The sequence below is a fragment of the Capra hircus genome, chromosome 5 (assembly GCF_001704415.2).
Source record: "Capra hircus breed San Clemente chromosome 5, ASM170441v1, whole genome shotgun sequence".
Classification (NCBI taxonomy): domain Eukaryota; kingdom Metazoa; phylum Chordata; class Mammalia; order Artiodactyla; family Bovidae; genus Capra; species Capra hircus.
In genome coordinates this window covers 47,270,184-47,296,082 of record NC_030812.1, presented here as the reverse complement: position 1 = coordinate 47,296,082, position 25,899 = coordinate 47,270,184, and the positions used below count along the sequence as shown (strand labels likewise).

At 39.4% G+C, this 25,899-nt stretch overlaps 1 protein-coding gene across 1 annotated transcript in view; it reads left to right on the top strand.

The window, feature by feature from the left end:
- Positions 1-25,899, top strand: part of HMGA2 (high mobility group AT-hook 2) — a 144,278-nt gene that overhangs the window by 10,363 nt on the left and 108,016 nt on the right. Inside the window, exon 3 of the mRNA NM_001285651.1 lies at positions 2,776-2,826. Coding sequence (NP_001272580.1) covers positions 2,776-2,826 — 51 coding nt within the window. The remainder of the gene's footprint in view (positions 1-2,775; positions 2,827-25,899) is intronic.

Here is a 25,899-nt window from a genome sequence, read left to right as displayed (position 1 = left end):
ATACCGGCCCCAAGACCAAGGAGCAAGTTCACTTTTAACAAGTCCAAGTGATAATCAGGATACTTTGCCCTTCAGTTAATGGTGCAAATTTTATTTTTGAAGAGACTTTTTGTAAATGGGAAGCTCGGCTTAAAGACTTCTCCTTTGCTGCGCTTTCTCGCTCTATGAGAGATTTGCTTTCTCTAACTCTGAAATGTAGTGAAACAACCCTCTTTTAGAAAACAACCCTCTTCAACAGATTTTAGATACACCCGGATCACATCATGGATCTGGAAGCATAACCACCATACAGAAAAGCCTAGCATAGAAGCGCCATTAGCCTTTAAGATCTCAAGCAAACTCCTGCTCTCAACCACACCTACCATTCCCAGGCCCATTAAAAAGGATTTCTATCTTCCATGTTTGTATAATTTACTACTGAGTAAACTGCAATCTTACAGTCACTCCTAAAGATTAAATCAGACACTGCTTCTGTATTAGGGAATTTTGTACTCCTATAACTTACAATGTATCAACCAGAGGGTTTCTTAAAAGCTTCATTCTTAAGGTGACAGATGGGTGTAATGGAATATTTGCATTGACTGAACCTTCTATGAGATTGGACTAACTTGAAGGGAAACTTTCCCTTTAAGAGTTCGATCACGTTAGAAGTGAAAGAACATATATTGAACACCTCCTTTATGGCTGCCACATCACTTCTCACTGGAGGCATTATCTCCATTTCACACCTGAACCCAAATTAAGGTTTTCAGGGACCTGCCCAAACTCATAAAGCCAACATCGCAGAGCAGAGATTTGAGCCCTAGCTTTCCAGAGCAGAGTCTGTGTTCCTCCCTCTCTCTCGGAGACAACACTCAGAAAGAATGTGTGATTTGCTGGGCACCTCTAGTTACTCACGCCCTTCTGACTGAAGGTAAGACAAGGCTACCAATCCCTGAGAAGAAATGATTGCTTTGTGGAACCATTCAAAGTAGTGACCCCTACTACTATGATTCAGAGTGCCCAAATCTGATGCTTAGCTGGAGTTAACTGATAATTTCAGTTAACTAAGATGTCTTTTTATAGTAGCAAATATATGAATGCTAAAGGAAGGTAGCATTGTTAGGAGAATAAGTCTGGGCTTTAGAGTCCAGCAGAACTGGGTTCAAATCTGCTTTGTGTGCAGACTGAGTTATTCACCTTGTCTATTTAAGACTTAATTGCTCTTTGCAAAATAAGAGAAATAACAATAGCTGCCTATATGGCTGCTGTAAAGATTAAAGTAACACATGCGAATGACTTGGCCCAGTGCCTAGGGTACTTTAAATACTTGATAAATATGCACTAGCATTATAATCAGATGAAGTTTCGGTTAATTCACGGAACCTGTTAGTTTAATGCCAGGTCAAGACGATTTGGTGATAAATTTTGTGATGTAAAAGTCTTACTTTGCCTATGTACCTGTGTATCTTTGTATCTATCAGTTACCTCCATCTGTTTTTACCAGGCAGATTGAAGAGAGAGAGTCATCTGACAGTGTAGACAGATACTATACAATAGGAATTGTAGTATCGTTGTACCAAATACACTGTCTGCTAACACAAGTAACAGAAGTAAAATGTAAAACGTTATCCTGGCTCAGGTTACCTGTATTTTTGTGTTTAATCTTGAGAAGATTCTCATACACACAAGAGTATGTACTAAGTTTTTTTCACTCTGGAAATGAAAATTATAAATGTATTTTTATAGGAGTATATGATGGGTGTGTGTTGGTGAATTTCGGGATTACAGTAGGGGTGATGAAAGAGAAATTACTTTATGGTATTAAAATCTTACTCAAAAGGGAAGAAATAGCTGTGATACCAGAAAAATCTGTGAAGCAAAGCAATGAAACAAACTCTCAAGGGAGTTAGAAATATATTCATGTCAGGTCTATGTTGAGTATGAAATTGTTAATAATATACATTTTTTATTAATTATTATTTTTAGCATCCCTAGTTTCTATCTCAGAGATAAACACTAATGATTTCTGCCAGCTTATTTTGCTTTCTTGGCTTTTGGTGAACTGATAGACAGGTGATTGTTTGAGGCAAAGAATAGGAAATGAACTATGTAGAGGTGGGCTAATATTTATTTCTTTGATTTGGAAGCCTATATATTTTCCCTCATGTTTAGATTTGCTTTTGATTAACAATGTACTTTGTAATGTAGAAGTACTTTGTAAATTGTACAGTAGTATATAGTGCTAATTTTCATAATTTTAGTTTTGCTATGGAAAGAAAATCATTTAATAAACTTTTTTTAAAATCTTACTTTACATAATTATGGGTATATGGGAATTCCTCTTTTTATTACAGTCAGAAATAAGGATAAAATGGCTTTTTTTTTTTTGGCTGCACCATGCGATTTATGGGATCTGTACCTTGTTCAGTCCTTGTTCTTTTGACCTCTTGTTCTGTCTTACCAGGGATTGAACCCAGGCCCAGGCAGTGAAAGCCTGGAGTCCCAACCACTAGACCACCAGGGAACTACTGCAAAATGGCTTTTTAAAAGCATTTTCATGCATTTCAGAGATCATTCCAGGAGAGTCTATTAGGGTGAGGGTTACCTAGATCTCTCTTTGCATCATGGAATGAAAAATGAAGAAGATGAGCCTTCAAGAAGACTGAGATTGTTAAAACAATGTCAATACCTCATCTGCAAACCAGAACATTCTTACTTGGAATGGGTCCTTGGTGCAGCACTTAAAAGAAATGTCAGGTAGGAAACGATATGACTTCCTTTTTCATTTTGCAGAAAGCAGAAGCCACTGGAGAAAAACGGCCAAGAGGCAGACCTAGGAAATGGGTGAGTAATAAGATAAAATTTGTGTTCTTTTTTTGTAATGAAAAATTTCTGGGTTCTTTTTGTTGTTGTTGTTGTTGTTAATTTATTTCTTTTCAATTGGAGAATAATTGCTTTTAATATTGTGTTGATTTCTACCATAACATGAATCAACCTTATCTATATATATGTTCCCTCCCTCCCACCTCCCACCCCATCCCACCCCTCTAGGTTATCACAGAGCACCAGATTTGAGCTCCCTGCATTGTATAGTAAATTTCATTTTATCAATTACATTAATTTCTAACTTCTGGTTTGATGAATCTTTGAAAGGGTTAAGGCAAATTACCACCATTCCTTACCCTCAGGCTCCAGGAGTTTACTCAAAACACTTTTCTTTCCTGGGAGTGTCTCCTTTTTCTACCTCTTATCAACATGAAAAGAGTCTCTACTCTTCCTTCAAATGCGGTAACAATGAGATGACTTGTTCCCTGGGTTGAGTAACTAAGGTTAAAGGGTATTATGAAATGTTGGAAGTTGATTACAAATGGTGATAAAATTCAGATGAAATGTGTGTCTGAGATAACTTTTTACCTCTTTCTTTTCGTTTCTTATTGTTACTATTTCCTGGATGACTTGGCTTTGGACATATCTCATTTTCTAGGTGGTTTGTGTTTTCCTTTTCACATTTCCTTTGTTGGGAAACCAGGTTTTAATCTCCAGTTTTTCTTGCTTTCCTTAGTGGTCATTTTTACATATTGACAGTGGCTTCCATGCAAGCTTACTTGACTGCATAGGCACACAGATCCTCAATCTTTTTGAGGTCAGAAATTCACTGGTGGCTGAAAATGCATGCTCAGTCGCTAAGTTGTGTTCCACTCTTTGCGACTCCATGGACTGTAACTCACCAGGCGCCTCTGTTCATGGGATTTTAGATAGAACCCAGGTCTCCTGCATTCTTTACTGTGGAGCCACCAGGGAAGCCCTCATTTGGAGTGACATCATCTAAATGACAACTCTCTTCCTGACCCAGGGATTGAAATCGTGTCTCCTGCATTCAGTTCAGTTCAGTTCAGTCGCTCAGTCGTGTCCGACTCTTTGCGACCCCATGAATCGCAGCACGCCAGGCCTCTCTGTTCATCACCATCTCCCAGAGTTCACTCAGACTCACATCCATCGAGTCCGTGATGCCATCCAGCCATCTCATCCTCGGTCGTCCCCTTCTCCTCCTGCCCCCAATCCCTCCCAGCATCAGAATCTTTTCCAATGAGTCAACTCTTCGCATGAGGTGGCCATAAGTACTGGAGTTTCAGCTTTAGCATCACTCCTTCCAAAGAAATCCCAGGGCTGATCTCCTTCAGAATGGACTGGCTGGATCTCCCTGCAGTCCAAGGGACTCTCAAGAGTCTTCTCCAACACCACAGTTCAAAAGCATCAATTCTTTGGCACTCAGCCTTCTTCACAGTCCAATTCTCACATCCATACATGACCACAGGAAAAACCATAGCCTTGACTAGCCGGACCTTAGTCAGAAAAGTAATGTCTCTGCTTTTGAATATACTATCTAGGTTGGTCATAACTTTTCTTCCAAGGAGTAAGTGTCTTTTAATTTCATGGCTGCAGTCACCATCTGCAGATTTAGCAGGCAGATTCTTTACTGGCTAAGCCACATGGGATGGCTTTGCTAGTTTTACCACCTGAAGCTTGTTGTTTATACTGCTACATTACCTTGCTCTTCTGGTCTGTCTTTCCCAGTGACAGAGGAGACAAGTCTCAAAATGAATAAAACCATTTCTCAAGAAAGATGAAGGCATCTTCCCTACCCAGGATCATCTATGATGGGATCTTTAGCCTTCCCTTTCTCTCTTCTGTGGTTCCGTCTTCATGCTTCATCTTTTTCCAAAGTTCCTTTGCTGCTCTGCTGGATTGCATTTTCCTATTAGTTTGCCATTCCTCTCCCATCAAGAATTCTGCATCCCTTTCTATTTATACTTTGGTATTGCCTTTCATTCAGTTTATTCATCTTCTTGTATTTTTTTCCCCTCTGCTCAACATGTATTAGGATTAGATTTCTTAGCAGAAGGAAATGGGGATGATCTTTAGATTAAAAACATCTCAGTGTTGCAGGGCAAACTTAAAGTAAGAGCATTTCATTCAAAACCTGCTGGTCCAGAAATGAATTCTCTCCAAACCAACCCACCAGGTGGTGATCATCTAGACTCTGCTTGATTACTTTTCATGTTAGGAAACTCATGTCCTCTTAAGGCTGCCTCTTCTTTCCTGGAAAGCTCTGGACATTAGAAAATACTTCCATCTGACTCCCTGTAACTTCCATTCATTGTTCCTAGGCCTCCTTCCTAGGAATATACAGAGTAATTGTTACTTTTACTTGTGATAGCTCTTCAGATAGATGAAGGCAATTAACATGTATACTCTTTGTTCTCTTTTCTGGTTTGAATATCTCTAAACCTTTTAGCTCTTCCCCATAAAGAAACATTCTTCTTATTCTCCTCTGAGTATGCTTGTTTTCTTTGTCTTTTGTAATATGTCACCCAGAACTTAGTACCATATTCCAGGTGTGGGCTCCATAACCAGTGGGTTTATTACCTCTCTTTTAGACATATGGTTCCAGTTACCTATTACTGTTTCATCAACCACCCCAAAACTTAATAATGTAGAAAGAAAAAAAAAAAACCCTCCTGGATTCTTTGTGTCAGGAATATGGATAGGGCACAACAGAAACAGAAAGGCTTGTTTCTGATTCAGGATGTCTGGGGCTTCAGCTGGGAGGATTCAAGAGACTCTGGATGTGTGTGTGTGTGTGTTGGGGGGTACCTTTCATGCTTGGGGCAGAATCTGGAAGTATCTTCACTCACAGGGCTGGTGCTTTTGCAGAATTGGCTTAAATCTGGATGCATCTGAGAGTGTCCACTGGAGCATCCACACACATAGCCTTTCCACCTTGGTGGTCTCAGGGTAGGTAGTCAATCTTGTAACATGCACTCTGGCCTTCCAGACAGCATGTTCTCCCCAGTGAGGAGAAAGCTGCAAGCAAGACCTCTTTTTTCCTTTTAAGATTCTTTTTTGGATATGGACCATTTTTAGAGTCTCACTGAACTTGTAACAATATTGCTTCTGTTTTTAATTTTTGGTTTTTTGGCCACAAGGCATGTGGGATCTTAGTTTCCCATCTAGGGATCGAACCCACACCCCCTGCATTGTAAGGCAAAGTCTTTACCACTGGACCACCCAGGAAGTCCCAAGCCTTTTTTGACTTAGATGTCAAGAAGTGCTATTCCGTTATCCTAGTGAGCACACTATTGAGTAAGCTGGTGTTGGCGTACATATGAAATATAGATCTACCATTTTATTTTTTATTTTTTCTTTCATTCAACAAGTATTCATTGACTTTCTTTCAGGGGATGCAATGGTAAGAACAATAGGCTCTGTCCCTGATGGAGGAAGCTGTAATTAGTTGAAGAGTTACGCAAACAACTGTAACTTTGCCATCTGTGCTTAGTGCTGGGAAGGAGCAATAAGGGTGCTCTCAGGGAGCCTGGTGGGCTGCCATCTATGGGGTCACAGGTGGACACGACTGAAGCGACTTAGCAGCAGCAGCAGCAGAGCTTGCAGTCATGATGTGATCGCTATCAGGGAGGCCAGGAAATACTTTTCTGAGGTGATCCTTGGCTGTGGTCTTGGGGATCTGTAGTGACTAACCAGCTGAAATATACCTTAGATAAAAGAAGTAGTACTTGCAAAGGCCCTGTGGCTGGATGAAATACATTGAATAGGGGTGAAAAGCCAGTGTGATTGGGTCAGAGGGATCAAAGGGTGCAGGTGGGAGATGAGACTGTACAGGTGGATGGAAACTTTGCTCACTAAGTTAAGGAAGGGTTTAAAAAATCATATACATTTTATTTATTTGCTTGAATGATTTTGCTCATGGAGGTGAAATGACCAAATTGTGTTTCAAAAAGATGCCTTGGCTATAGCAAGGAGTATATAGGTTTGCCATTTTTCTAAGCATCAGAACTAAAAGGGCATCAATGGAATATATCCAATTGAACTCATCACTAAGGAAAACCTGTATAAACTTTATTATAGGCAACAAAATAGGAAATAGATAAGTTGTTTGAAATGATGAGATTAATGTTGCTAAAATGAAATGCTGCTGCTGCTAAGTCGCTTCAGCCGTGTCTGACTCTGTGCGACCCCATAGACGGCAGCCCACCAGGCTCCTCTGTCCATGGGACTTTCCAGGCAAGAGCACTGGAGTAGGTAGCCATTGCCTTCTCCCGAAATGAAATGCATTGTAAGCAAATACAACGAGGCTTAGCCAGCACACAGCTTCTATCTAAATAAAGCCCCAACTCAGTTTTATTTAGATATAATTGATGCTTTCGAACTGTGGTGCTGGAAAAGACTCTTGAGAATCTTGGACAGCAAGGAGATCAAACCAGTCAATCCTAAGTGAAATCAACCCTGAATATTTATTGGAAGGACTGGTGCTAAAGCTGAAGCTCCACTACTTTGGCCACCTGATGCGAAGAGGTAACTCATTAGAAAAGACCCTGATGCTGGGAGAGATTGAAGGCAGAGGAAAAGGGGACCACAGAGGATTATGAGATGTTTGGATGGCATCACGAACTCAATGGACATGAGTTTGAGCAGACTCCAGGAGATAAATAAAATATGGTACAGGAATAAACAAAATATATTTTATGGAATAAAATATGTACAGGACAGGGAAGCAAGCCTGGTGTGCTGCAGTTTATGGGGTAGCAAAGAGCTTGACAAGACTGAGCAACTGAACAACAACAATTGACATTTGACCTTTCATAAGGTCAAATGACTTATCTTTTGCAAAATAGTTACCCCAGTGGCATTAGTTAACACCTCCATCATCTTACATAATTACCATTTCTTTTTCAGTGGTGAGAACATCTAAGATCTTAGCAACTTCCAAGTATATAATACTATGTTGTCATCGTTGTTGTTATTTAGTCGCTCAGTCTTATCTGACTCTTTTTCGACCTCATGGACAGTAGCCCTCCAGGCTCCTCTGTCCATGGGGATTCTCCAGGCAAGAATACTGGAGTGGGTTGTCATTTCCTTCTCCAGGGGACCTTCCCAACACAGGGATCAAACCAGCATCTCCTGCGTTAGCAGGTGGGTTCTTTCTCATTGAGCCACCAGGGAAGCCCGTAATCCTGTGAACTCCAGTCACAACGCTGGACCTCCAGAACTTATTCCTGGATGTTTGCACCCTTTGACTAATATTTCCTCATCACCCCTGTGCCTTCTCCCAGCCCCTGGCAACCACTATTCTACTGCCTTTTATAAATTTAGCATTTTTGGATTCCACACAAACAATATCAGACTTTCTTCACTTAGCATTAATGTATTCAAGGTCCATCCATACAGATGGCAGGACTTCTTTCTCTCTCGGGCTGAATGATATTCTATTGTCTGTGTCTACCACATCTCCTTCAGGCACTCATCTGTCCAGGACTCTTAAGTTCCATATCTTGCCTCTTAAGTGGCCTTCCTACCTTTTCTACCTTCCGCTCTCCTGTGTTTTCCAGTTCACCTGCACAGGGTATACTCACATCACTGTTCTTCATGGACCCTCCCCTGGATCCATGGCTGGCCACTGAACTGATTACAACCTTCCCTAGCTCTTTGAAGTCCCCACAGTTTACACCCACCTCTGTTTATGCCTTTATTTCCCACTACTCATTCTCACACAGCCAGTGTTTCAGCCAAGCTGGAATAAAATATGTAATAATTAAAGGACCTAAATATTTTTATTTTCTCAATGGATTCTTGCTTATTTGAGGGAGATCTGGATTCCAGGCACCTGATATTCAGGCTGGATAAGGAGCCCATGTAAAGTGCCCACCACAAAAGCCCTTGCCTTTCTGGGAATAATTGGGCCATCCTCATTGACCCTTCCTGGTTTCTAATTTTTACTGGCTATGAGAATGGAAAATATTGTGTAGTGAATTGTTACAAGACCCTGATTTGTTCCCCAAAGAAGAGTTGTTCTACTTAGAAAAGGAAATAGAAGGAAATTGTGTGTTTTTTTTTTTTTTCTCGACAGCGTGTTTCCTCTTTGCTCATATATATTCTGTTGGGTAGAGTGTGCATGGCTGGTCACAGCAAGGCATTCAGTTCAAGGGCATTCTTTACTGGAGAGCTTGTACTAAAGAAATAAATTATTGCATTTTCCATAGGAAATAAGCCTTGTACTTTATAGTAAGCTCAATTTTTTCCAACAGTGTCATTCACTGATTTCCCTGTATTAGAGCTATGTTTTTGAACCGACAGGATTTACTAGGTACAGGACCTAAAAGACAAAGTGCTCCCCTTTTATTCTTCTCATTTGTTTTGTTTTAAAAGTTCTTTTGCTTTTAAAAAGAAGTCTCATACATTTTATAGTGTCCTGTAACAGGCCTGGAAGAAGATATGTACAGTGTAACCCTCTCATCCGATGTGATTGGAATCAGTACTTGGTAGGTTACTCCAAAGCTGATGAACTGAAAGTGTGTAGCTGTAGAAGCAGAATTTGTGCCAGTCTTGCCTCTTCCGGGGATGGAGTGTGGACTAATCCAGTGACGACTAGCTAGACTTTGTTTAAGCTCACTTATTCTGCTTACTTTATTCCCCTTTGCCTTCTGTTTTCTTGTGAGTTTGAATCAGATTTCAGATCCATTATTCTGATGAGCTGCTTTGGACTTTCACATCTTTTCGGTATGGAGGAAGTGAGAGGTAAAGGAAGGAAAGAGAAGTGGGACTTGACTTTTCTACTGGTCTCTTGAGTCAGGAGCTCAGGATTTGGATTCAGGTGGCTTGGGTTCAGATTCTGGTCCATCACTTGATTCACTGGGATTTTGAGCAAATTACATGACCTTTTAAAAAACACTTTAAAGATTATTTTAAATATTTGATTAACTAATCTCATTTAAAAGATTATTTAATTTTAGGTAATTATTTTAATTGTTTCAGGTATATAACATGCTGATTCACAGTTTTTAAAGATTATATTTCTCTTATAGTTATCATAAAATATTGGCTGTATTCCCTATGTTGTACTGTCTATCTTTGTAGGTTGTTTTAGTCATAGTATTTTGTGCCTCTTAATCTCCTACCCTTCTCTTGCCCCTCCCCCATACCCTCTCCGTACTAGGAGCCCCTATTCTCTATGTGTATTAGTCTAATTCTTTTTTGTTACGGTCGCTAGTTTTACTTTTTAGATTCCACGTGTAAGTGATATCATACGGTGTTTGTCTTTTGTCTCCTTCCCTATTCCACTTAATGCAATAACCTGCAAAATTTCCTTTCTTTCTTTATGGCTGAGTAATATTCCATCGTTTTCTATGTACCACATCTTCTTAATCCATTTGTCTGTTGATGGGCACTTAGGTTGCTTCCATATCTTGACTATTGTAAATAATGCTGCTGTGAACATTGGGGTACATGTATCCTTTTGAATTAGTGTTTTCATTTATTTTTTATATTTTTGATAAATACCCAGGAGTGGGATTGCTGGGTCATATGGTAGTTCTGTTTTCAGTTTTAAAGGTCCAGTTTCCTCCTCTTTAAGAGTGGTACAAGAGTGGTACATTTCTTATAGAGTTGTGTGAGGATTAAATAGGGTATTGATGCAAAGGGCTTAATACAAGGTCTGGCATATAGTAAATACTCAATATATGTTCGACATTATTATTAATTCCACTCTACACTTTCATGTAGATATTACACACTGCCTAAACCCTAATTACTTATAGCTGCCTATAGTTACACATGGAGTGAGGTGACAATTATGTTATCAAACTCACCAAGTACCCTTTGTGGTGTAATTAGATCTTTAATATATCTGCTGAATATCATCAAGTTTAAGAATAGCTTATAAATAATACTAAATTACATTTTAAATCTACTTATAGTTAAGGAAAATAATTTAAATGGCAGCTTATAAGAGGTTTGATGTCATATTCATCAATTCAGAAAGTAGAATTTCTGCTGTTTGCTTCAGTAGGCACATGCAGAGCTGTTCTGGCTTCTTAGAATCTACTTAGGTATCTGTTAGTCAATCGTTTTGCCAGGTGAAACTAGGCATTTCATATTTATTTGTATTTCTTCATTTTGGCCTTAGAAAGGAGCCCATCACACAACTGATTTAGTGATGGAAAGTATTTGGCAAAAGTTTTAGAGAGTGGAGCTAAGGTTCAGGAATACATGATGATAATAAAGATGTTAACCTTGTATATGAAATGCTCCATCCAGATGTTGCTTTGTGAAGCAGCTAGTGCTTATCGAGGAAAAAAAGCGAGGACAAACTAATAAAGAATAAATCAGTGGGAACCAGGGATGTTTTTAGGTGTTTTGTTTTCAGAGTATCTTTATGAGAAAGGAAATTAACAAGGGGAGGGAAATACTCCCCAATATAAATTAATGGTTTGTAAAGGAAAAAAAAAATCATTCTGGAGATACTGAAATTGACCTAGAAATTGACCTAGAAATTGACCCAAGTACCAGATGCTGAAGCTTAACTTCAGTTGGTCACTAGAAAGTTACTAACAAACCCCAGCTGTTTTCTCGGATTGCTGATTCTCTCCTTTTGGTAATGGGGTGTGTGCGGTATGTTGATTTAAAAATATGCATTTCCATTCCATCTCTTTTGAGGGACAGTTGTCTTTCTTTTATAAAAGAGCTTGTGATCACAAGAAAGTGATGTAATTTCATTTGTTAGACATTCTAGATAGGCGGCAAGAGCTTTTTGTTTTTCTGAGTTTGTAGAAATCTAGAAACTTAAATTATGATTTTAAAATCAAGTGGGAGGAACTAAATCAGAGTAAAACCTCTTACAACTAGACTGATTGAAACTCTTTGTATTTCTTCTAAATATTCCAAGTATTGATGTATTGAAGAACCTGGAAATCTACTGTTGAAAACATTGGGTTTTCATTTCCATTATTTTTTCCCTCCAGATGTTTCTTACTTTTTTTTTAACTTTTAGCCACTTGTAATTTAATACTTGCTTGTTTAAACTGAAAATATTTCTTCTATGGTTAGAAAGAAATATCCAGTAATGTATTTTGCATATAATTGTAACATTTTACTGAGGGAAAGAAATGACTTTGATAGAACATCAAAAACCATCTGTTAATGGAGTACGTGAAGATAAAACCATTTTTCATTTGAACATGTTAAAAACGACATGCTTTAAAAACGTAGAGATGCTTCCTCTAAAACACATGAGTTTTTGACATATGCTCAGTAATTATAATACAAATTTTCTGATGCTTAGAAGGTGTTCAGTATTGGTAAACTATATTTTCTGAAACTACCTTCTTTGCAGTATTTTGTAATAAAAATGGAGTTTGGTGTTTTGTTTTTTGTTTTTTTTTTGACAAACCACAGCAGAACTCTGTGGGGGAAAGTGATTTAAATTAACTTTCTTTTTAAATAACTTATTGCAAAATTCCCTAAAATGCTTATTTTAAATTTTAAGATTAAATAATGAAAACACTAATAAATAAATCATGCTCAGAATGGGAGAATTGGATTTGATCATTAGTATTCTGATCTCTTTTATTCTTTTATTCTTGTTTCAGTATTGAAGTCCTGTTCTTAATTTTTCAGTTAATGATATTTTTAACAAAGAGATTGATAACTAGCTCTTCTTGGTCATCCAGTTCAGTTTGGCATGACCAGCTTCTACCAGATGCTGACCATTCAGGATTATTCAGACATTGACCTTCAGGTCCACTGCTCAAATGATTCTACCACAGTGGCCATGTGGTTTTATTAAACTATGATCCAGGAAGAATATGTTATCCACTTGTGGCTGAGTGGCAGATTATAGACAGGAAGCAGTTAAAATAAATGTCCCGTTTCTCTACCCAAATAATCAGATCAGTAAAATCTTGGCCAAGGTAGTAATCTCAGTTTCACTCTGATTAAATGGCAGGTGCTATGAAATTCAGTGACCATTTTATATGACAGTAAATGTATTAAAGACTGTATCCATACTATCATACACTTATTTACTTACGTTTCCCCAAATCTGAGTTTTTATGGATGGCAGTAAGTATTTCTAAAACACTGGAAACCCTCCTGTCATGTATAAATGACACTAATATGCCATATATATTTTTTCAACAAGGTAAGATAGGTAAAAATATTACTCCGTGTGTCAAGAGAATGTTTTTGTTCTCTTTTAAAGAGTGGAATCTGTTTTTAAGGTTATTATTTTTTTTTTAACCAAGGAGTTCTTGATTCTAAACTCTTCCATATTTGACACAAATATTTCACTATTTTTGGCAAAATGTCAATCCAGTGGGATTTAATCAAACCTACTGTTTCTTTTCTGGACATAGGTAAAGACAGTTTTGATGAACTGTGTACCTTTGGGCAGGTTGCTCAATGTACTCAATACTTTCCCATTTAAGTAGGAATGGTCTATCCATAATTAATGAATGTCAAGCATTTTGAGTTGCAAAATATAAAAACCTTTATTACTACTACCAGCACTATTATCCAGGGACTGATTGTTGATTTTGTAGAAGGTTCAGCCTCCTGTTCCCTTTTTTTGTGCTGTTTTTCCTGCTCCCCTCTGCTGCCTGCCCTTTGGCCATTTCACTGCTCATTAGCGCCTCCACCAGATGCAGGGCAGGCCTGGGAACAGGGTTCAACTCTGGTAAAAGGCTTGGTGGGAAGGAGGCTGGGAGTAATGACAGACATAGGGTTTTCAGATTACCTGTTGATTTGATACATCCAAGCCACCCCCAAACCCTGTCCTCAGGGGTAAATTTAGTGCAGCTATGACATTGAAATTTATTTTTTATTCGCTATTCATTCTTTTAATACGTTTATAAAACTTTGTGATAAATTTTCATTCTTATAATTTTCAAAGTAGAATATCTTTTTCAGAATGCTGTTGGAAGTGAAGTCTCTTTTTTGTTTTTCCTTAGTATTGATGAGTGGCTGCCGATCAGGCTTGGTTTATTTAGCAAGGCTTTGTCCCTGTTCAAAGACAGAGGAATTGCACTGTCTACTCTTGCATTTTGCGACCGTATGGACTGAATCCCTCCAGGCTTCTCTCTCCATGAGGTTTCTCAGGCACGAATACTGGAGTGGGTTGCCATTTCCTTCTCCAGGGGATCCTCCCGACTCAGGAATCGAACCTGCGTCTCTTGCGTCTCTTGCATTGGCAGGCAGGTTCTTCAGTAGTACCACCTGCTAAGTGCACTCTTGGATTAGAGGCAGGTTGGGGAATGACAGTTGTTTAACTCCTGGCAAATGGAGATTACCTTATGAAGCAGGAGGCACCCTGTTGGGGTGTTAAAAGATCATAGAGCTCACCCTACCTCTATGACCAAGGGAAGCCATGTCATCAGCTGTGGTTTCACTGCTGATGTGAGGTGCCAAAAAATGTTCGAGTGTCTCTTTGAACATAATACTGTGCAGAAGGCTCAGCATGTAAGACAGACAGTGAATAGAGAAGAAACTTAAGCACTTTGGTTCACTTGTTTGTTTACTTATGTCTTTCTTGGCTTGACCATTTAAACGCTAGGGCTTCAGTTCTGAGACTTGTTGACTTTATGACTTTACATTTGTCTAACAAAGTCTTCTGGCAGTATTATGGATCAAGGCTTGTGCTAGATCCTGGGAATGTAGAGGCCAACAAAATCGGCGGTAGCTGCCTTTGGGGTGCTCGCAACGAAAGGAAACCTGATGCCAGGTCGTTAGATCGCTGCTCTGTGCTCAGATGTCGTGCGGGTAAATGAAAGCCCAGATTTCAAATATTTTGAACTCTTTCGAATTAGAGAGACCTTCCATAGAAGTGATTATGTTGCTTTGAACTTTATATATATATATATATATATATATATATATATATGAATTTGTGAATTAGTTGTACTGGTGGGCTCAGAGTTATATTCGCTCATTATCACCATGGCACATATCCAGGCTAGTATCAGATGTATGATTTATTAAAATAGTTCAATTATATTTAGTTACACGTGTGCTCAGTCGTGTCTGACTCTTTACAACCCCTTGGACTGTAGTCGCCAGGCTCCTCTGTCCATGGGATTTTCCAAGAAAGAATACTGGAGTGGGATTAGCTGAGAAGCCTATATTTAGTTAAGTTAGACTTAAAACAATTAGGTGGGCTTCCCTGGTGACTCAGTGGTAAAGAATTCACGTGCTATTGCAAAGAGACTCGGGTTTAGTTTGTGGGTCGGGAAGATTCCCTGGAAAAGAAAATGACAGCCCACTCCAGTATTCTTGCCTGGGAAATCCCATGGACAGAGGAGCCTGGCAGGCTTCAGTCCATGGGGTCGCAAAAAAGTCGGACACGACTTAGCAACTAAACAGCAACAATAAAAAGATAGGTATTAAATAGTCAGATACAGGCTCCGAAAAGAAAAGGAGAAAGGGAAACAGAAAGACCAGAGTAATCCTCTTGAGCTGCCATTCTAGCATATTCATCTTTTCTCTCTTTGTTCTTGCAAAAAGAATTTAATTTATATTTATCAAATAATCTAAAGATCACCAGGTGGTAAAACAACTTGATCATGTATTTTAATGTTTCAGAATCGCGCTTCCATTTGTATTTAAAAATTAGCTCTGGGAGGGTAGAGAGCACGCTGTAGTTATCTTTTTACCCTCAGCACCTAGGACATAGGGAGGAATTCACCAAAGTGATTAAGAGCTCAGACTGCCTGGTTCCCTTATCAGCTTATCAAGGCAAGTTGCTCATTGTCACCAGCCCAGTCTCCCTGGATGCAAAACAGAGGTTAATAATAGTTCTCATCCCTTAGGATTGTTTCATAAGAATTAAATGAGAAGCCTTCAAAAATTTTTATTCATCAAGAGACAAGCACTCAATAGATCATAAGCATAGATGTTAGTATAGTTTCAGGTCCATCAGTTCAGTTCAGTTCAGTCGCTCAGTCGTGTAAGACTTAATAAATGTCTGGGGAACAGAATGATAGTATTTCATTAATGTGCAAAAAAGCATGGCCTTTCAGTTTTTGTTTCCAGTACTAAGTGTGGATTTGAATTGAGTTCCTTCTTTAATCAGAGGTTTTGTATTTTTGGAGTGCCCACACAAGGGTTAAAAGTACAACCTGTAGGCATCAAAGCAGTGTTTATCACGATTTTGAATTCCAGCCTATGCCTTTCCACTTAAGAACTACGCTGTGAGCCACTATCAGCCAGGCCCGATGCAGACTTTGAACGCCTTGCTCTATATTAACGTTTCCATTTGCTCACCCCTGGAAATAGCATTCTGCTTTCCAAAATAGACTCTGGCACTCTACCTTAAAAGAATTTTTTGTCACAGCTTTGGATCATCAGAAAAACAGAAAAGAGCTTTATTGGCAAAACGTCAGAAGATAATTTTCAAAGATAGTTTCTGATTTTTTTTCTACATGAACTCATTTTCATTGTCTGTCTCCCATTTCCTTTCCTCCTGATTTTTAGTACTAACCTGCAAAGAAAGATGAGGAGACTCAGTTGATAACTATTTGTTTCTTTGACTTCTTTTAAGGCTGTTTTGAAGCACTTAAAGTGACACATAAAGCAGTGGGGTTTATAGCTAGGGATTCATTGGGGGAAAATCTAACGCCCTAGGTTTACATCACTGTAGGCATAGGACTTCGCAGTAGGAATAACATAGGTAGCAATGTCACATAACTTAGAAGTTGAAGCATTAACATTACCAATAAAGGAAGTGCAGGTCGGCCAAGTTTCTAGACAATCCAAATATTTTCAGTCTTGAGGGAGCACCCTATTGCAGGAAGCACCAACACCCAGGGAGGTATGGAGGAGCAGGGAATCGTAAAGATTATAGCTGATACTATTCTATATAAAATACCACTTGTTTTGCAGTCTTTTATCATTCCCTGTTTCAAATGATTCTGACATCAGAGAAGACGTATATCCGCCAGTGTGTGTCTGAAGTTGATCCCAGAATCTAATTTCTTCATTACAGAATCTCAGTAAGAAAATACATTTTCTTTCCTGCTGTTGTCCTCTCAGATGGCCCAACTTTAATGGTCTTTAAATTCCCTAATGGACTTCCCAGGTGGCATAGAATCCACCTGTCAATACAGGAGACAGAGGAAACTCAGGTTCGATCCCTGGGTCAGGAAGATACCCTGGAGTAGGAAATGGTAACCCACTCCACTACTTTGCCTAGGAAATCCCACAGAAAGAGGAGCCTGGTGGGCTACGGTCCACAGGGTTGCAAAGAATCAGCCACGGCTGAGCACACACACACAAATTCCCTGATGCATTTTGATGAAGCATTTGCAGACCTGGCTCCCTCTCAGTTGGTAGATCTGTGGTGGAACTGCAAGTACAAATGACCATCTCTGTGGTCCCCCCCCACCATTCTCTTGAGAGACTGGCATTCGGTGAGTAGTGCTTCTCATACCACTGGACTTTTCGTGCCACTTAGGAAATCCCATAACATTTCATTCTCCTGCGCTCTTACTCAATTTTCCATTTCTCTTCTAGGAGTAGGTTATGTTTGATTTTTACATCCTTCCATCTCCTTTCTTATCTTTGGACCGTCTATTTCCCATATGGATTGGATGAAAATGAACTCATTCCCAACCCTAATTCACATCCCTATAATTCTTTTCAGAGAAGTGGTATAGAGTTTACTGACTTTCCATTTGGATTTGCCATTTAGAGTGCTCATTTCCAGGCTATCAAACCAAAACAATGGTTTATTAAGTCTGTATTTTCATTTGGTCATGCTCTTCCTCCAGGGGTAATCTGCTTCTTTTGTAGACATTAAAATTGACCAATGAATGAGCCAGGCTTAGGATTTTGTATATTGTTTGCATGATATTCAGGCAGCTGATGAGCTACACAGAATTGTTTGAACTCTATAATATTATAAGCAGAAAAATGGCAACTTTGTCTAATGCATAACCAGTCTGCTTTGCTGTTAAATCCCTAATCTCAGTGTAGATCAATTGGGACCCATTTTAGAAATTATAGAAACAAAACATCTCTATTACCTTACTTGCATTGTCAAAACCTCTCAAGGATTCCTTAGTATTCACAGAGAACCCATTCATATCATGCTCATTGGCAACACATGGTTTCCTATTAATTGCATACATCATATTAATGTATAGATTATATAATGTGAGAGAGCTTGGCCATACATGGTCACGGTATGAAGAATTCCCTTGTGACTGACTTTTTTTTTTAATGAATAAAGAATTTTCTGGCTGAGATTATTAAAATATGGTGTGTATTCAGCACTACTATTTGCTATTGTTTTAAGTGATATGTTATGATAAGATTTTAGACCCCCATGTGAGAAGCTGACATTTTATATCCATAAGGCAAACACAGCTTTTTGAACCTGTGTGAAAATTTAGGTGTCCTATTTTGTGGTTTTTATCTTCTCATGAATTTTTTGAGAAAATGTTTAGACTGATTTCCTTACAGTCATGAAAGTCTCTTTGGGAGAACTTACGTATGTGAAAAAGCCATCTAGAAAGATTTCTTGAGAACCCTTGGTAATGGTGTGCAAGTTTAATCACTCCGCCTGTGACAGGAAGGTCTTAAGACGTTCAACCTAAATTTCTCCTTATACGGTTTTCAGTTCATTTCCTCTTGTCTTGTTCCTAATGGTGATAGAGAACATCTGGTATGTCCTTTTTCAAAATAAACCTTCCTACTTGGAGTAGCAGAAAGTGTGCACACGTTGGGTCCTAACAGATTTGGGTTTGAGCCTGGTCCTTATCTCTTACTAACCTTAGGCCGTTATTACCTCTCTGATCCTGAATTTCTTCTTTTGTGAAGTGAGGCTGATCATCCTTCCCTTGCAGTTTTAGCTAGCATGTCCCATTCCTGGTAAAGCCTCAACATGTGGTATCTTGTATTGTTATTGTTAAAATCTGTGAATTTTATTGTCAGCTTTTTCATTTTGCGCAATAACATTCCCAGGTCTTTCTGACGGTGTTCTTTTCTCCAACCCACTGATCATGGTTCTGGGCTTCCCAGGTGGCTTGGTGGTAGAGAATTTGCCTGCCCGTGCAAGAGACACAGGAGTGGGGGCTTTGATGCCTTGTTGGGAAGATGCTCTAGGAGGTAATGGCGACCCCCTCCAGTATTTCTTGCCTGAAAAATTCCACGGACAGAGGAGCCTGGCAGGCTGTAGATCATGGGGTAACAAAGAGATAGACATGGGCCAGACATGACTAAGCTGCACGCACACAACCATGGTTCTAAACAAGACTTCAGATGGTATGGTAGTGGAACACTAGGTTTTCAATGAAAGGCCTCTCTGACTTCCTTTCCAACTTAATGAATTTCCAGGTATATGACCTTGGACAAGTCACTGAACATCCTTGAGTCCGTTTGCCCATATGTAAGATGGGGATGATAATTCTGACTTCTCTACCTTCCTCACTGGATTGGAGTGAGGATAAAAAAAGTCATTTATGAGTCACCAAGCACCCCACAATCATAAAATGATAGCAGTAAGTGTAATCAGCAAGTAAAAAATTTAATACTTAACAATAGGGTGAAAGAAATTGGTCTTGTTACTTATCTAACTTTTAAAACATAGATCTCTGAACTCAGCCTCACCCTTATCCTGCAGAGCAATTACAGAGCATTTACTCTTTCTCTGTTTCCACTTTCATCAGCTCTTATGGTTGGAAGGCTAAAACTGACAACTTTCAAAGATGTACGACAGACACATATTAAAACAGCTTCAACATTACAGGGCTTAAGTTTGTGTACAGAGACGTTGAATCAGTAAGCAGATTTAGGTGCATAAAGACAGGGCCAGGTGTAATAAAGAGATGACATGACCCAGGAGGGGGGAAATGAGCAGCAGAGATCTCTGCAGCGATGGACAGTAATGGAGAGGATTCTGAGACTTAGGATAGCCACTGCAAAGTTCCGAACAGAAGAATGTTGTGGTCAAACACATCTGAGTAAGAAGAGAACTTTAGGACTTCTGGGACTGCTCAGAATCTAAGTGACCTTGGAGGTTAGAGGGAACCTGGGCAGTAGAGGAGATAGCCACATTTAAGTAAATATTTACATGTTTTATTGGTTTCATTGTTTAAATCTATTGGATATACAGTTAAGAGTTTGTAGTTAATCAAAAGCTTTTCCCCATGTTTGGATTTGGATTCATCTTTTTGTTTTGTTACCTCAATTCAGTTTGGTGCCAGGTTTAATTACGGAACTAATGTGCTTAAGTTTGGGTACTAGAGAGTGGAATTTGGTTAAATATCCCTGTTGATTACTTAAATGACTCGAGAGTCTAAGAAAACTAGCCACAGTGATCCAGCTGTCCTTTTCTGATTTGTACATGCTGCCTTCCTGGAGTCCTTTCTCCCATGGCTGTCTGTGACCTTAGCCATTGAATCATGTAATCGTTTCTGGCCTCCAAAGTCAGTGATTCTGAGCAGGCAGAGTGGTGGTGTGATGTCATGTCTGGGGCATGAGCCTGTACCCTCACCACACACAGGTCCCGCCCTTCCTGGTCTCGGCAGCTCAATACACAGTGCTTGGCACATCGTGAGCGCTCAATAAATTTAGCTACTTTTCCTGTCTCTCCCTGGATCTCAAATAGGAATATCCAAATTTGAGAACACCACCATAGCATTTGACTCCCCAGTTAAAATCCATGGAGAAAGCTGAGGCAGTCGTGAGGGAATGCAAGTCTAAGAAGATGGCTGCACTGGTTTACAGCGCGGCTTCTCATGAATCATAAAAAGACCTCTTATGGGATTAATGAGTTTTAGCTTAATGCAAAATTGATAAACTATGTATAATATTGTGACATTTGAAAGCATTCAGAATGAAAAATAGCTGATGGGGGTACATGTTTTGAGGTGCTTGGTGTTCCACATTTTTCTGACCTCACTCTGCCCCCCACCAAAAAAAAAGATCAGAAGGAAGGCCCCCCACATTGCTTCCAAATTTCTGAATAGGGAAAATATCAAACTGGAAAGGAAGCTTTTGACAGCTTTATACATTTACAGATATTTTTAAAATAAAAAATTTCTTTCTTACTCTTTCTCTGGGTAGAAAAATTAGACCCCTTTTCTTCTTTTCTCCTCCTTGACCTTAAATTTTAGAAAATATATTCTTATTTTTCTTTTTAATTTAATTTTAATTTCAGATTCACATGCAGTTACAAGAAATTATACAGAAAAATTCCTTTCTCAAGTTGTCGCATTTCCCCCTCAATGGTGGCATTTTGTGAAACTATGGTACAATATCCCAGCTAAGATATTGTATGAGTACATTCCCTCCAGATTTCTCCAGTTCTTTGTGAACACATCTGTGTGCGTATGTGTGTGTTTTCAGCTCTGTACAGTTTTACCACCTGTGAAGATTCCTGTATCTACCACCAGAGGTATTCTTTCTGAAGACTGTCAGTTGCTTGAGAGTTTTCAGCACATCCGGTGATGACAGACATGAAGATGTGTCTTCTCTTCTGAACACACAGGAACTTTGTGTGACTGTAGCGAGGTGGAGAGTGGAAATCTGGCCCGTGGCTCCTGTCTGTGGCTGTGTAGTTACTCTTTCACATTCCCTCATTAGAAAGGGCTGGCTGGCCCAGACAGAATCATAGGTGGGCTTGGCACACAGCTAACTACTTGCCTGGAGTAACTTACGCTTTTGTACTGTATTAAGAGTTCTGCCAATTTCAGAGGCCAGGAAGCGAAGAGTTGGCCTAGGAGTGTAACACACCTGCTTTTCCCCAGGCCACAAACAACAGGCTGATGTGAGTACCTGTTTGCCCTAGTAGGATATACTGAAACTTGTCTCCAGAGACCTGAGGCTGTGGATAAATGCTTCCTCCCACCCACCCCCAGAAGCGTGCTTCACATAGATTTTAGATGTCCATGAGGACAGATATTCACTGGAGGAAATGTCCTGTTAATTGCACTTTGCCTATCTGGCCCAGTCTCTAGAATGAACTGTAGTAGAATCCCATTATCGTGAGACCTTTAGGAATATATACACTTGAGAATGCCACAGTAAGGTGTGTATGTGTGTGCACATGTGTGTGCTCAGTCGTGTCCAACTGTTTGTGACCCTGCGGACTATAGCCCACCAGGCTCCTCTGTCCATGGAATTCTCCAAGCAAGAATACTGAAGTGGGTAGCCATTTCCTTCTCCAGGGGATCTTCCCAACCCAGGGATCAAACCCAGGTCTCCTGCATTGCAGGCAGATGCTTTACCACTGCACCCACCTAGGAAGCCCCACAATAGCATTACATTCCCTAATTTTAAAACAGATTGCACCTGTCACATACGTATACACAGCAAAGCTAAACTGAGATGCAAACAGTAGGCAGATGGACAGGATGCCTCACCAGCTAAGTCTCCTATACTCCAATCTGAGAAAAACTGGATTTGTAAGTAGCTCCAACTGTAAATATGAAAATGTCTGAATGATGAAGGTCTGTTATGTTACACTAGTCACTCCTGGAATCTGAGTGTTTGATTAGATGACCAGAATTTATGGTGATGATGGTGATGTTTGGACATGAAAACCAGTGAGCAAAAAGCTGTAAATCTGATCACTATGGCAACCATTTAGAGAACACATGTACTGTATTTATTGCCACTGTCCTATTGGATCCTAAATCCCAACTAAGTCACAGCATATACAGTGCTTATTTTCTTCTCTGGATGAGTACTTTTCCTATTGGCAAAGTGAAATTAAAAAATCATGGTTTGCAAGTGACATCCTTTATTTGGGGTGGTAACAATCATCTTGTCTAAACACAAGCTTACTTTTGAATCAGATGGAGACATTTTGAAAATCTTGGAAAGGCAGAAAAACTATGTGTTAAAAAGAAAGTGTTATAAAAGAGTATCAGGACAGGCTATCACTTCCATAGCAAAGTTCTTTGGACCTGACTTGATCCAAATAAGTGTGGTAGAGACCGCTGGCGTGACCCTGGAAGTGGCAAGCGAGAGCCAGCGGCCCTCCGTCCTGTGTCCTGTTGTCTGTCACTGAGACCTTGTCAAAGCGATGCCAGAAGAGTGATTTTTGTAAGTATGAAAATGTCGGTCTGTCTGCTGCTTTATCTGCCCGTCGGTAACCCTAGACTTAGAGATTAAATAATTGAGTTCGCTCATGTTCTGCGGGTGACAGTATGAAAGCTGAGAACAATTAAGTGTCCAGCTCAGGGTCATACCACCTCGCTAGCTGGGACAAGAACCAGGTTTCCTGATTCCTAGTCCATTGCTTTTTCCCTGCAGGGAGCAGCTTCCTGTCACCCCCCAGTCTTGTCTTGGTTTCCCATTTGTAGTGTTGACAGTCCTCCGGCGCCACCTCTTTCCTCAGGTCCTGTGTTCGTTTCCCAGGGCTGCCGTAACAAAGGAGCATGAACCTCGGGGCCTTAACACAACACGAATTTATTCTCTAATGGTTCTGGAAAGCAAAAGTCCAAAAAGCGTAGAGCCATGCTCTGTCTGAAGGCTCTAGGAGACACTGTGTTCCATGCCATTCCCTTGGCCTCGGGTGCTACTGGTAGCTCTTGATGTTCTTGACTTCTGGCTGCGTCGCTCCAGTCTCTCCTTCTCCTGCCTTCCTGTGCGTTCCCATGTCTCTTCTCTTGAAGGAACACCAGTCATCTTTGATTGTGTTAAGTTGCTTCAGCCACATCCAGCTCTTTGCAGCCCTGTGGACTGTAGCCCGCCAGACTCCTCTGTCCATGGGATTCTCCAGGCAAGAATACTGAAGTGGGTTGCCATACCCTCCTCCAGGGAATCTTCCCCACCCAGGGATCAAACCTGAGTCTCTTAGGTCTCCTGCATTGGCAGGCAGTGTCTTTACCACTAACGCCACTGGGAAAGCCCCATCTTTGATTACGGCCCACCCTAATGACCCCAGCTTAACTTGATCACGTATACAAAGACCCTGTTTCCAAATAAGGTCACATTCATAGATGCACAAAGGGTTAGAACTTCAGCATCTTTGAAGGGGATCACAGTTCAATCCATAATAGGTCTACTTAGCTTCCAAACCATATTTAGAACTAGGCAGTCTTTGTAACACACCGTGAGAACTGTAGTGAGTTTCATTAAGTGTAAAGCATCATATCCAATATTTGTAGTTTGTTACAATAACACATTGAAAAGATTTATAGACTGTTTTGGGTGTGATTATTGGATTAATTCCCCACTTTGAAACCATTTGTTGGGTCCTGTTTATTTAAAGGAGGGAATGAATAGACCTGAAAACACCTAATTTTCAGTTTACCCTGGAAGCCAATAAAAGTTTTTTGTAAAGAATTGAAAACTGTGTCACAGAACATTCGCACTGTATTTGTGTAGTACTTTAGTCTTATCTTCAGTTGTTAGATGCTTGTTTGCATGTGCTAACGCCTCTAGCTAAGATGTAAAAAAATAAAAACAAAAAACAAATTTTTGAAAAATTATTTTGTGGTAATAAAGTCTAGAACAGAATGTGTGCTCAAAGTATTTCATGGTGTGTGTACAATTTTTAAGTAGAAATTAAAAAGAAAGAAATCCTACCTGCAGTCAGCATTCTCCACTGTTTGCATTCCCCTGAACTTCCCTTGTTGAATACAGTCATTTGTGTTTCATAAACATTCTTCCTGACTTCATTCTCTTTAGCATTATTTGATCGATCTGGGAGGAAATGTCCATATAACCTTAATTTGTACATTTTTTAAAAAGTCTTTTTTAAAGCAAGTAATGGGAATGTATGCTGTGTCTTTTATTAACTTTTATATATGTGATTCCAAATCTCTCTTTAAATTAATGTCTTTTAGCTTCAAATTGACTTCTTCCCATAAGGCTAGTCCCCATTTCCTATAATCTTACAGACCTAGGAGAACATTTTCCCTTCTGTCGTTTTGATAATTATGTCCTCCGTGCTCAGTGGTGGCCTATTAACTAACATGAATACTGTGGGCTTGCAAAATAGCCTCAAATTTCCATATATTAGAACTGTGAGAATTTTCTATAATGGTGCTTTAGCAATAATGATGGAGGTGCAGGCATTTCCTGAGGATTAATGACCAGCTGGGAGGAACCAGTGGCCCTTGGCTCTGCCTCCCAGCCAGCCATTAATTCCGAGGAAATGTCTTTTGCTGAGGTCGTTACTGCTATTACAAGCTTAAAATGGAAAAACATAATAGGCGTATGAGTTACTTTTATGGGTTGATGCAGTTTCCAATGGTATGTACTAATTTGAAAAAATGACTGTGTATACATAACAATTGTAAGTCAGACTGTTTGAATCATCCTTTAGTATTCCATATGTTTTATAACTGGAGTTATACAGTTCTCTACCTTTCCTGCTCAAAAAAAAAAAAAAAAAAATTGACTTCTTAATTTCTACATTGGTTCAAGGCTTCAAAGTGCTGTGTTTCACTGACATATTTAGAAACATCAGTTTCTGTTATCAACTTCAAATAATATTCATGTTTCACACATGGGCTGAAAGGAAAAAAAATAAGAGTTCATTTTCCATTTTTGTGATAATACTTTTTCTTTTAGAATGAAACATTGAAAGAAAAAATTTTAAGCCCTGTAATAAATTGCTGTGCTGCTTTGATTTTTTTTGTTTTGCTGTCATCTGTATAAGAGACAGCCTTATATTTATACTTTCCCATAGTGACTCCATGAGACAACAATGCACAACTTAGTTTTTCAGCACTGCAGGGTTTTAAAAAAAAATCTATATTAAATATTGCAACTATGGGAAACCCTTTAATACAACAAACACACAAAAAACACTTAAAAATGAAGCCAAAGTGTCAAAATGCTTCTTACCACACTCCTTTCTCTTTTTAATAAGTAGCATTTTTTGTATTTTTCCTTCTGATCTTAATCATCTGGCATTGTTTTTCATCTCAGTTATTAGCAGAGCCAACCTAGAAACATTCCTAAAAGTTGTAAAAGGGAGAACCTGAACAGTCCTGGAATATTGCCATCCTTGCCCTGATGGAGAAATGTGGACAGCATCATGCAGCCGTGAGCCTGTGGGCCGTTTTTACCTGTCTCACCTGTTAGTAACTCTCTGTGTTTGTCAAACCTCCA